We start from the raw sequence: 13,836 nt of genomic DNA on the forward strand, positions 1-13,836 counted from the left end.
ATTAGTGAATCACTCAAATAGACGCATGAAAAAACAGCGACACAGGCCATACAGCATGTTGCCCCCTGAAGAAAAGATATAATGGAAGAGACAATAGGAGCACTGTGAATTAATTTTTGTTTGTTGAGACTGCTTCCCAACACTAGACAAGCATGCACACCCCACTCTTCTGGTTTGGAAAAAAGAGGGCAGTGAGGTGGCTTTCTGCCAAGCATGGCACTGCCAAGAGACTTGGTATTCCCTCGTCTCCACTGGCATTTTAATCACACATGCACACACACTTCCATCTGCTGTGCTTCATGGGAGCTGTGGCAAGCTTGTCACTGTCATTCCAAGTTAGCCCACCCTCCTGCTAACCCTACAGAGGGAAACAAAAGACAAGAAGAAAAAGGAGAGGGAGAGGGAGAGGGACTGGAGAAGGTGGGGGGCAAGCAGTGGCATTCCTCTTCTCACCTCCCCTGACACCCTCTGATCTCTCTCTCCGTTCAGTGTCCATGTCCTCCTCTGGCTGTCTTTTCCATAGCTCTCAACCTCCCTCTATCCCAGCATGCCGCTCTTGACATCCCTCAGCAACTCTCACCCCCTCCACCTGCTGCTGTCGTCTCCTGACCTGTCCTGACATCAGGATTCCCTGTTCTTACCAAGTTGTCAGATACAGCAGCATGGTCAGTGGCCCAATTAGTCTAAAAATGGGGCTGTAGGTACTGATATAATTGTGTTTTGAATGATGCCGTCAAGCTTGATTTGAATGAGGCACAACAGAGAAGTCAGCTGACACAGAGAGGAACAGAAAACCTCCGGGATGACAGTCAGGGGTTAGAGGACCATCAAATAAACTTAGCACGGTCATACTTGAGGCTGATTTCTGTCAACTTGCACTTCAATATAACATGCAACATATTTACATTAATATAGGAAATACCAAGTATATCCTAACTAAATATACCATTAAGTAGAACTTCCTCTGAGTTTGTTGTTCTCAGCTCTGTGTTGACACTGACGAGTCAGTAGTTTTTCAGTAGTTCCACTGCAAGAACCAACTGCCTTTCCAAACTGGAGAAAACATTGATCTAAAATACTTTAAAGCAGAAGACCTTAATGGGACTGCATATCTGATAGGAGATCAGTCCTACAAACTTAGGTTGCATGAAATTGGATTTTTCCTGATATCAGATATGCCAATATTTACACGTTGATTCTAGCTGATATCGATACCTGAATATAAATGTAGCACTTAAAATTGTATGGATGAAAAAAGAAACAAACTTTAGCCGATATATGTCTGCTTTTGCTGCCTACATCTCACCAAAGCTAGCTATCCATCCATCCATCCATCCATCCATCCATCCATCCATCAATCCATTTTCTGCCACTTGTCCCGGGCCAGCTCATGGTGTCAGCAGGCTAAGCAGATCAGCCTGGATATCCCTCTACTCAGAGACATTGTCCAGTTCCTCCAGAGGGATTCTGAGGCGTTCCTAGGCAAAATGAGATTATAGTTCCTTCAGCAAAGCCTGGGTCTACCCCAGGACCTCCTCCAAGTTCAACAGACTCAGAAGACCCTTACAGGGAGGAGACCAGGAGGTTTCCTGATCAGATGCCCAAACCACTTCAACTGGTTCTTTCGGACATCTGAAGGAGCAGCGGCACTACTCCGAGCTCTTTTTGGATGTCCAAGCTCCTCACTCTATCTCTATGGCAGAGCCCAGACAGCCTCCTGAGGAATTTCATTTTGACCACTTGATCTGATGATGTCATTCTTTTGGTCATTACCCAGAGTTCATGACAATAGAGGAAGGTTGGAACAAAGATTGACTGGTAAGTTGAGAGCTTTGCCTTCTGGCTCAGCTCCCTTTTCGTTACAATGGCACAGTACAATGTCTGAAAAACTGCTGATCTAGAGATACTTAAACTTCTTCACTTGGGGCCAAGGCACCCTCCCCACTCAGAGGGAGTAATCCACCATTTTCTGGCAGAAAACCATGGCCTAAGACTTTGACAGTTACAGCCAAAATATAAAATGTAAATATCAGCAGACATTTGTTGAGCTAATATCTGCCAATACTGATATCGACTGATAAAATCGTGTCTCCCTATTGCAACCTGCGGTTATCCCTCAGAACACCACTGGAGTGGGGAGGAAGGGAAGGCAGCTCAGTGTGTGCGACATCCATTACATCTGAGCTGAAAGTCCTTACCTCTAATCAAAGCTCCTGTGACGAGTTTTAAGGTGGTTATGAAACACAGAAATTATTACTGATGCATCTATATGACTATAAATCCACTTTTCCTTAACCACATTGCTTGTGGTAACGAAAGATGTGATGTCTAAAGTTCAAACATGCCCCAATACTTTTTAAACCCACTTCTTATTTTTTACCTAAACCTAACTTGGTAGTTTTTGTACCTAAACATATGAGTACCTGCATACCTATTGTTGTTGACCTCACCGCTGAGCATTGCACTTGCCAAACCACAGCAGTATATGTTGTCATATCTCGCAGCTTATAGGCTGGGGGCAGAGCTGCTATATTTGATAAGCTTGGACTAAGCCCATGTTGCCAAGTAAAGACAGTCACAAACACCCTCTCATGGACAGACTGTTCCCCATTTAATATGTGTGTGCAGTGTTTGTGCTTTGTAACATGTCTGTTTATGGCTTGAAGCAGGCGGCTGTGTTCTCCATGCTATACCCGTAATGTGAAACGTTAACCGCAGCAGCTGAAGCAACAGCTCTGACATTGATCCTTCTCCTGAACAAATGTAGATTGCCAGATACTGTGAATCACCCCCCTCTGTGCCCTCACCAGCACCCACTGCCCATCTTCAGCAGTACTCCACGCTCCCTCGGTGGCTAATTGTAATTGTATTGAACTGGCCTGCTGCCAAGTGCTCAAGTCTGCCAAGTCCAGCTGTGCTGCTGCAATCAAAACACACTCACAGCTTATCTCACCACAATCACATCGTCAGCATGTGTAATTCAACAGCCAGACATATGTACACAAAAATGTTCATCTCTCTTAAAATATTTACTCAGAATGAAGAAAGGAGATGAGTGAAAGAATAGAAAAGAACATTTCCATTTTACATGGAAATGATGGATGCAAACTAAGTAGAGACTAGTGATCCAGATTTCTACAGACATATCAGACCCTCCCTTCATTAGATATCTCTACAGAGGGAGCTTCACCTTGCCCTCTTATAGTGCTGTATTGACTGTGTGGTCATTTTGAGCCTCAGTGCCTGCTGATGTATGTGAAGTGTTCTGTTCACAGGTCCACAGGCCTGAAGCACAATGTGTTCAGATGTCACATCCTCCCCACTGCAGCCTGTTTCCTGTCTGATAGGGGCCCCATTGACCTTAATAAAGTTGGATATTTAAAATGGGAAAAGGGGGTCTCTTTTTGCATTTTAAATATTTCTGATGTAGTTATGTTTGAGACTTATCCACATTTATACAAGCGTAAAAAAATCTGTTGCTCTCTGGTATCTTTGAATGATTACTGTGTGGTGTCATGGAAAATAAAAATACAAAGGAACTGTTAATTTTGAAAAAAAAAAAAACCTATTGATTCATAAAATTATGACAAACATTTTTGAATTCAAATGTTGTGAATATGACTTTATAACTCTGAAATTTAAAGTTTATAAAGTCATAAACTGACAGCATTATAAGGTCATAAGTGAAGAGAAACAAATTCAAAGACCTGGTTGTATCAGAGTCATCTCCTCAAAGCTGCCAGTGTGATTTCTTTCTTCTAAGTTGATCTGTTTTATAGCAAAGTCCCTTCAAAGTCTGGATGCTAATGATGTGATGATTCTGGCCTTTGATTACAAGCATTCTCTTTTTGCTCAGGCTGAGTAAAAATCCAAATTTAACAGGCACTCAATTGTAATACTTGTGCAAGGCAAACAGCTTCATGTGATTTTCTTCAGTGCAATGGGCTGTTTGCAATCATGTGATCCAGAATGCTCCTTAGTGGTCAGGAAGTGGGGAGAGTCAAAAAGAATGAAGAGGAATGGAGGACAGTTGGTACTTAACAGCTCTAAATGGACCTCACTGCAAATATCTTAAGAAAATGTCTTTATACATTGATACACTTAACTAAACAAGGGATTTCCACCACAGTGGAAATGAGCTACCTAGCAAGGAGGGGATTAAAATCACAAATACTCAGTCCTGCAGACGTTCTAATGTGACGCGTTGTCAAGTCAGATGAAGGGAGACAAGTAGGGTGGCCATTTCCACAGCACCATAAAGGAGGACACTTTGCAGCACTTAGTGAAGCAAGAATGATCACAACAAATAAAACTCTAGAGTATTCCCCGCTACAATACAATTTTTTCCATGATAGCGATGGTATCATAATACAGTGATTCTGAGCTACTCTATTCATCGAAGGACAAGTTGATCTATGATATATCCTGATGTAGTATGAGTCACTGAAAATCTCTCGGTCAACTTTTATTCCACAGTCTACACTCCTGATGGCTGATGCTTGACTACCTGATAGACCTTATAAAACTCTGCAGCAGATATCTTGTCATCTTAGGTGATGTTGCTTTTCGAGAAAAGACTTCAGGAAGAGGGGGCAGTGATATGCATGCTAGCACAGACAAACACAAGAGCAACAAATGAGCCATGGATACTGGAGCTTTTCTTTTCTTTTATTGATTTTTTTTTTAATGAGGCACAATGTAAGTCATCTTTGCTGCTTTTAGCAATAATGCTAACATGCCAACGTTCTGTTAATTTGACCACATGACGTAGGTAGCTAGCACATGGGGGCTTGTTTATGCTTTCAACCAATGATATATCAGATAATCATTTGACACCAATTTCAGCCAATCGTATTTGTTGGCCAGTCTTTTGTTAGACTGTAGGTGTTACATCATTGGACAATATGCTGCTTTACATTCAGGTGCGACTCCAAAAAGGAGGACAAATAAGAGTCCAGGTTGAGGCTGTGTCAGACGCCGGATAAGACATTTAAATTCCTGACTGTCCGGCCTAAAGCTGGGCATATGGCCATCTTAGACACAAGAGTCAAGAGGATTCTTGTACTGAGGTAAGAGGGTAGCTAACTTAAAAACCTTACTTTGTCACAAACATGCTTTTAATTGAAACGTTGATGTACTATCAACTAAATAAGCATTGTAGGACAAACAACCAAGTGATGATGTGCTGTTCACCAATGAGCCTGTGCTACAACACAGCGCTTTAATGTTAGCTGTGGTAGCTAGCTCCAGTTTAAGTAAGAATTGCTTCTCTCCTCTTTCTCTGCACTGGTCGTCACTGCAAACCTCTATTAGAGCTGTGATCATTAAGCCTTTAAATATTCACATGATCACAATTAAACCCTGCAGATAAGAGACATCAGTGGACATCAGGGCTATTTCACTCTCTCTTGGCCCTCCTCTGGCTGTTGCACAGGGCCCTGCTTTAATGATTTAAACCCAGCAGTCTTAAGATCATGACTGATCGTGCACCTCTCTGCTCCATTCTGTGTGAAGACCTCAAGCATGTCTTGTGTCACGTTCTTAGCCCGAGTAGAGGAAATGGGCCGTGTCATGTTAGTGTGAGCTACCGCGCAACACGCATGATGGAGAGCCCTTAAATAACTCATGAAAACCCTGTTCTCAAGCCACCCTAGACCGCTGGGAGGATCGTTATGCATGTGTGTCTGGGGATGTGTGGTGGCCTCCTTCGTCGTAAGCTTGTGACTGTACATGTGCGCGTGAGTGAGTGGGTTCAGTAAAAGAGGGCAAGAGATGAGTTTCTGTAAACGACAAGGGACCCTCACGGCTAAACAGGAATAGCCTCAGAGAAAGTGAGGCCTGAGCAGAAAGAGAGGCAGAAATATAGAGCAGGAGTACAGAAGGGACAGGAAAGTCAAAAGACAGTTTCAATTAAGACAATTAGTTTAACAAAACTCCTGTGTAAACGCTTGTAAAATAAAAAGAGAAGAAGAGAGAGGGAGTGAAGTGAAAAGGCAGTCCAGCTACACTGATAAGAGGAGACAGCAGCACTTTCCACATAAACGCACTGAGCTCCAAGACTCACTGTTGTGATGGTTTCCCTGGGGGCATTTTTGTCTCTGTCTGCTTCTTCATGACGTCTTCTTGGGTATTTTTCAGGCCCATTTGATCACTGCATCTTTCTTTCCTTACTAGCATCCAAACAGTTGCCCTAATCGCCTTCAAGTTGAGTACTTAAGAGCACAAAGGTTAAAATAACTGAAAACCCTATCATTCATTGCTCTGACTTTACCAAAACTGCAGAAATTGAGAGAGGAACGGTGTCCAGGCACGCACAATGTGTGCATGTGCCTTACAGAGGACAGGTTAGAGTTCCCTGATTTGAATTGTTGATAATTAAAATCAGTTGCCATTGAACAGTGCATTCAAATCAGGTGAAGGGACCAGATCTCCTACACATCTGCAAAACAAACTATAGGGGAAGCATGGTTATCTCCTCTTTTCTCACAGCAGTATGTAAAGGCTGAATGTTCTAACACACAGGCTGGAAAACTAAGAGTTAATCTTGGTTGGTTGGTATGTCACTCCCAGCTCTGGTAGCTTTATATAGATAAAATATCATACTGCTAGTTAAAAGGCAACAGGTCAAGTCAAGAAAAATGTTTGTCACTCTGTGATTTGTGTGTTAGAGCCACCGCAGACCTCATCTCAATCTCTGCAGGGGTCTCACTACTTCCTGTAGTTTCACACAGCAGGGTCAGGCAGACACCTCACACAGGAAACAGGAGGCAGTGATAAGATGGAAGCTCAGTAGAGACATACAAGGCCTTCAGATAGGTTTGTGTTCACTGAGTTCACAAAAGGAAAACATGAATGCCATTCTCTTGTGGTATTTACAGCCTCTTAAGTTGAATTTTCTGATAGCTTGATGTTTGACAGTGTTTCCAGAAAAGGTGGAGCCTGTGTGTTTTCGTTTTAGCCGTATACAGGACCAAAAAGAGCTGTTGCAAGAGTTAGTCCAGATTGTTCCCATTGTTGTCTTTTTCCTTGTTATCTGCATTGCATTTACACACAAAGAAATATAATAATGTTAGCATTTCCATAAGGAAGAAGCTTCGCTATATGGACTAAATTATTAGGCACACCTGTTTAATATTAAATTCAGGTGCTTCAATCAGACTTGTTGGCAAAGGTGTATAAAATCAAGAACCTAGTCATACAGTCTCCATTTAAAATTATTTCCTGACAAAAGCTTAGTGACTTCTAGTGTGCTCCTGTGATGGATGCCACCTTTGAATTAAGACAGCTCATCCATGCTGGATATTCCACAGTCAAAGTGATTTTATTAGAAAGTGGAAGCGTTTAGGAACAACAGCAACTCAGCCACAAAGTGGAAGACCATGTAAAATCACAGCTGGGTCAACAGCTGCTAAGGCTCAATGGTGCATAAAAGTCAACACTGATCTGTATGATCTGAATTAAATCAAAATGAGACTCTCAGCTGCTTTTTCTATCCATGTTGGCCCGGATATGTATGACAAGGGAGAAAACTTAATCAGGGTGGTGCTTAAGTGAGCACATTGATTCTGCATTAATGAAAGGCACTGTCAGTTTTTCTGAATATTTAACATGGATAATTAGAGTCTGTGCCAGGTGCAGGCGGGATTGACACACCTGTTGCGGGTAGGAGCGGGAGTGTATGGCACGCACTGCGAGAGTGTGTGGTAATGGTCAGAAAACCAGCAGAAGTAGGCTGAAGTGGGATTAAGAAAGGAGTCCCACACAGAGCTGTAGTTATCATATCCTGTGGTATTGATCAAGTAAAACAAGTAAGGTGTGTGTTTCTTGAGTGTACTTTGAGTCTTTATAAACTTCCAATACATTAGAAAGAGTAACTATGGAGCACATTGAACCTGGAGTTCAGAAGGAGGAGAGGATACACCCTCTAAAAAGGACTTTTGAGAGAACCAGACTGTTTTACACTGCAGCGACTGAACAAGGAAACAAGGCAAAAAAAGCAGAGAAAGAGGGGAGAAGAGAAAAAGTGACACAGCATCTGGTGTACTCACTGGAAGATGGGTGGTCAGCTTTGTCTGACTCTGAGGTCACTGGTTGAGACGGCGTGTGGTCGGCTACAGGAGGCTGTGAAGGCCCAGAGTCCACCTCTGTACTGGCTGCACTCTCAATCACTGTGCACGCCTGTAAGAGAAGAAACAACTTCTTTAATATACAAGAAAGAAAGAAAGAAAGAGGTTTTGTACTTTGATGCCCTTTAAAAAGAAAGAGGTGGAGTTAATTAACAGCCGAATCAATGAGTGACTCCGATACAAGTTCTCAACATTGTTAACCTCCATGTCAAGATGCAGATTGTAAACCTGCTAACACGCCAATCTGAAAATGTTGTAGTAGCAATATTATTTTGCCTAATGAGGTGATATTGGCAGCGCAATCAAATGTAAACAATAAAGAGACATTGACGGTGCAAATATAGCAATTAGCTGCTGATGTAGCATGTCATTGGCGCAACCATTTTTAGCAGCTGTCACTGATTCCATCTGTAAAAAGACAACGACTAAAGAGGATGCAGCACTGGGTGAAAAAATGTCCTTTCCTAGAAGTGACAGAGAGCCACAAAGCAGAAAGACAGAGAGACAGAATCAAAGATGGAGAGAGACAGAGAGAGAGTTTTTTTCTGACAGCCTGAGTCTGTTTGGATGTGCTCTCCTCTGCTCTGCTCCCCACAAACAGCGGAAAGAGGAAAGAGGGACGAGTCTTCAGGAGAGAGACAAGCTGACCATGAAAGCAGAGGGAGAGGCAGAGGGTGGCTGTCAGCGAGGAGAGAGAGAGAGAAAAAAAGGAGAGGAGGTTAGTTTAAAAGAGGCTGTGATGGCTCCCTCCATTGACGAGCAGCAGAGAGACAGGCAAGGGAGGTGCAGCGCATCTTAAGACAAAAAGGCACCCTGGGCTTATGAAATATACATAGCTCTCAGCTGGAGATGGAGACACAGAGCGACAGAGCAGAGGAAGGGGCCCTGAAGACTGACGAGACCCCTCTTAAACACACACTGCTAAAAATAAAACACACAGACATATTGCTAATGACTTCTCATGAGGAGCCAGGGGGGAAGTAGTTAGTATTTTCTTTTTGAGTATGTGTGCTAACATTCACACACACACACACACCCCCCCCACACACACACACAGGTGTTTTTAGCACCAATACTTCCTCCTACAGTAACAGACTGAGTGAGCAACCCGCTACAGTAGCTGTGACACAAAAACCTACAAGTGTTTTGGCTGTTGGCCTATATGTAAATCCACCTGCTGGTCAACGGGATTTGCTTTTATTTTGATAGGAAGTTTCTTTTAACCGCCTCCCCGCAGACCTGCCCACCTGCCCTCTCTTCAAGCTCAGACAGCTGCTTCAGTTGAAAAGCAGTTAAAAACCATTTAAACAGACCTCACTTAACAATAAACTCACCCTTTGTGTGAGCTAACGATCCACCTCTCCCACGCACTCTTCGTAATGGCTATGCCACTGAAGTATTGGGATTCTCATACGAGTGTGAGTGTGCTTGACAATGGATTGTGTATATTCACACTGGTGAGTTTCAATGCTAATCTCATCGTGCCTCCCCTGTCTCAGTCCCTAACATGTCAAGTAAACAGTCATGTCTGAGCTAGGTATTATCTCCAGAAAACAAACATGCCAAAAGGTTTCCTAACCATTCCCACCTCTACATCAGCCTCTCTGCTGCCTTCATCTCCTCTTCCTTTGTCTCTGTTTCATAGTACACAAATGGAGCTTGTTTATGCCATAACTCTGAATTAAACAATGAAAGAAATAAGGAGGGCTAGAGAGAGGAAAGTAAGCGTAGGGCCTGCTCCACCAGGTCAGGGCCATGAGTCTTTGGTATTTAATCACTGAGATATTGTTGTTTCTAACAGCCAAAGAAAACAGATGGCAGTGACTAACACGAAACACACTGGCCTTAAAGAACAAGCTTGGGGAGCCAAGATTTGATGCCACACAGTTAGATGTTGCCACCATTTCTCTCAAATGACTCATTTATTCCCCTACCCTTAGGGCGAGGCACAATTACTCACAGTTTGTCATGTTTTTACATCACAATGCCACTGTTAAAATCCAACAGTTCTCATTTAAGTAAAATCAGCAGCAAAGCTAGCAGCTTCATGAATGTTCAAGGCTGTGCAAGTTTTGAATTCTAGAGCAATCACACTAAATGAAAACATCAAGCACCCTTAGATAAAATGCAGTCGATGAATCAACTGTTGAGATTTTTCTTTGAGTGAAACAGTGGGGTTCTCATTGAGTCACGTTAGGCCAACTGTTAGGGACCTGTAAGGGTCAAAATCACCAGGTGAGCAGGATCTCTATATTTTTAATAAGCAATTCCAGACAAATAGTGCCTCCTACTTACACCAAAATAACTGTGAAAAGTATTTAAGCTGCAGAACCAATAGTCCTGTCAGTTTTGAAAATTTGGTTAAAATTAGTGATGCACAATGAGTATTGTATCGATAATTTCCTAGTCCTGATGGCTGATAAGAACCGGTAAAGTCAGTTGGGGGTAAGATGGGCTCATATGTACAGTATACAGTATATTCATAACCCATCACTAACTGATATCACTCTTGTTTACATAGAAAACAAAGAATATTTCAGACTTTAAAACTGTTGCTTATTCTTTTTTTTTACTTTAACTAGTACATTTTAGTACCAATTAAAGTACATCATAAACTAAGAACTTACATACTTTGGTTTTAAAAAGTTTTTTCACTTTGTCCATGAAAACTGTCTTGACAGATACTAAAATCTGACATTTCAGTAAGCAAAACAAGAATTAACAGACATACAGTGGTTAACAAATTTATTAGACCACCACCCAAAGTAAGGTTTATGCCACAGCAGCCCTAAATAAACAGCATTAGTAATTACCAAAATCATTTTTATGTTTCTGCAATGGTTAATACACCAATATGTAGAAGCTCTTCAACCCAAATGATATTTTTAATGCTAAAATATAATTATTATTGTTATCCATGAATTTTCAAATGTACTGATTTACAAAAAAAAGAAAAAATAATAAAGCACATTATTATTTCTTGATTAATATGTCAGATTATAGTTATTTACTTCCATCCCTGAACAGAAAAATGAGTTTTAGTGGTTGAATGTTATGCTTGATTAATTTCTGACTACTCAGAGAAGCCCAGTGAGCCGGCTCAAATTTGGGTCTAAAAAGGTGAATTCAGTTTGAAATTCCTCATTCTTGTTCAAAATAGTGAAACACGGTGAGCTCACTGAAAATAAAAGAGTCCGCATTAACGCACTTCATGATGCTGGATGGTCTCTGAGACAAATATGACAGGTGGTCTAATGAATTTGTTAAGCACTGTATGTCCAATCAGGCAGGTTGCCCCATTTAAACAGGTCATTTTCAAAAGGAGTACATTCTGAAATGAAAAACTGATGAACTAAAAGCCTGTTGCTTATGTGTCTGCAGATAAAACATATCAACATTTACATGACGGATATTGTCATGCTTAATAAATGGAGATGTTTGATAGATAGCTTTGTAATTTGTGTCAGAAATTAAAGAGAGCTTATATTTTACATAAAAATTCAAAATATGCACTCATAAACATCTTAACAAAAGGAGGTAAAATGTTAAGTGCAAAGTTAATCAAAAATACTGTTGTTGCCTGTGGTTAAACTGATGGTGCTGATGTTGTCAATCAGACTGAATGAAACCATGTCCAAAAAGTAGCTGCAGACTGGGAGACTGAGACTGATTTTGTTATTGATTTGCCTTTTGGCTGTCTCTGACAAACTTTTTGTAGTTTTCAAAATGCCTGCTGAAGTGGTACTGTGAGTGCTAATGCTAGCGGCTACTAATGCTTCGTTAACAGTCCATTGTTAGGATGACACCTCTTATGTGATTCATGAGATCCGTTCAGAGACTGCTTCCATCCCCTCCTGCACCTGCACTGCCTTGGCCACTGTAGCCAACAGTTCAAACAGGTAGAGCTCAGGACTACCACTGTTAGCCCCGACACTACTGCCTACTTCTGGGAACTCCGGAAGGGAAGAGTCTTCCACCTCAAAAGATCGTTCTGAGGCAGTAGTGCTGCTGCTTTTCTCCTGATAGCGGCCGTCACTGTCACTCCTACCCTCCCGCCTCTTCTGGAGAACCTTTCCCCTCCCTCCTCTCTGTACCAGGCTACCCACTTTTTGTGCATTTTTTCAAATTCTTGAAGTGGGTGGAATTAGCTGGGTTGGGGTTTACTTACACTAAATTACCAGGCCACGTACAATGACACCACCTTCTGTTTCTGTGGAGTCTTGTTAAGTAAAGAAACATCTTTATTTATTAAATTCTATAAAAATATTTGTAATATTGACTGATATTTTTTGTTACTGATAACAATTAGGCATCCCTAGTGAAAACCAAAATAGTGAACTAGTTCCAAAACAAATCCACAGTGCCAGACCATTAAGCATCAAACGGTTGACAGGATGTTTTCCTCGGAACGGAACATGTAAATGCTTGTGGTTCCCGATGATATATTGGCTTTATCTCAATTTAGGGGTAGCCTTCTTTGAAGTATTTATAGACCAGTTGATTTTGAAATACCCCGTTAGCATCATCAGCTGTCCCTGCCCATGGTATTTCACTTGTAAGCACTGCCTCTTTCAACTAGCAACCTCAACAACTAAAACGGAGTGAGCTGACATCACTAACACACAAGAAAATGACCTATGACTAGTCATGTCAGTCCTTGTACATAGAAACAGGTTATGGCATAAAATGAACTTCTGTGGTGAATCATTTTTCCTATGACTAAAGTCATTTGACCAAACCTACCACAGATAATTTGAACATTCAAGTTCCTTTTTAGACATTGGTATTGCTAGATTTAGGACTGAGGTAAAAAGTTAAAAGTTAAAAAAGTTAAAAGTTTTAAAGTGTATTAACGGACTGCTTGCAACTTTGCAGGTTCAAATGAATTAGTGTGCAGTGAATCTTGGGATTCAATGGGCCATGAAAGATGCAGAGGATGGAGAAAGGGAAAGTAGGACACATTGTTTAATGCATTGTAGGAGCCTCTCAAATGGGACAGCATGCCGCTGTGACGTTATCTGTCTCCAAATAGTCCCTCTGAAGGATGCAGCCCCTAAAATGGGACAAAGCTACTGTATTTTTAATCCAGCTGATAGATTCTGACTGAGCTATGTTGCTAACTTAGCGAAGTCAGTAATCACTCTGGCATTAATAATGCTATTAATGGAATAATCTACATAATAAGAAAACTATAAACCTATAAAACTATATAGGTTTAAACCTATTGCAAGCTTTATTTACAGAACTTTGTTTATATCAGTGCTATGGTCATGTGGATTTATGCCTGATGAATAGAGCAGAAACAGAGCAGGGACTTATTAGATGCTTCTCAGGAGTCAGGAGGTGACTGTAGAGAGGAAGGACTAATAGAGGTTAATTCAAGAGTTCAGAATTATCTCCTCTAATCCAAGAGGTAGCTGGGAAAGGATGGTGTCGCAGGACAAAAAAGGTCCTCACATGTCACAGTATGTCCTCAAAGGATCACAAGACATTAGTAGTCGAATGCAGATCTTGATATGAAGCATAAACAATGAGCACAGAGGCCTGCAGGCCTGCACGGGGAACTCTGTGACTGGTTGAGAGTCAAGTCAAGTCAGTCAAACCAGCCACAGCCTCTCAAGTCATTTGCATGTCCCACATCCCACCTGTCACCAGTGTTGACACCTTCTGGTACACAAGCACCCACACTATGGACTCAATATCACTTCCT

At 41.5% G+C, this 13,836-nt stretch overlaps 1 protein-coding gene across 2 annotated transcripts in view; it reads right to left on the bottom strand.

Moving 5' to 3' along the window:
• gse1b (Gse1 coiled-coil protein b) overlaps positions 1-13,836 on the bottom strand; it is a 299,516-nt gene that overhangs the window by 210,270 nt on the left and 75,410 nt on the right. For both annotated transcript variants that reach the window (XM_041783169.1, XM_041783160.1), the window contains exon 2: positions 8,049-8,178. In XM_041783169.1, coding sequence (XP_041639103.1) covers positions 8,049-8,178 — 130 coding nt within the window. The remainder of the gene's footprint in view (positions 1-8,048; positions 8,179-13,836) is intronic.

This window comes from Cheilinus undulatus, linkage group 1 (genome assembly GCF_018320785.1).
Source record: "Cheilinus undulatus linkage group 1, ASM1832078v1, whole genome shotgun sequence".
Taxonomy (NCBI): Eukaryota; Metazoa; Chordata; class Actinopteri; order Labriformes; family Labridae; genus Cheilinus; species Cheilinus undulatus.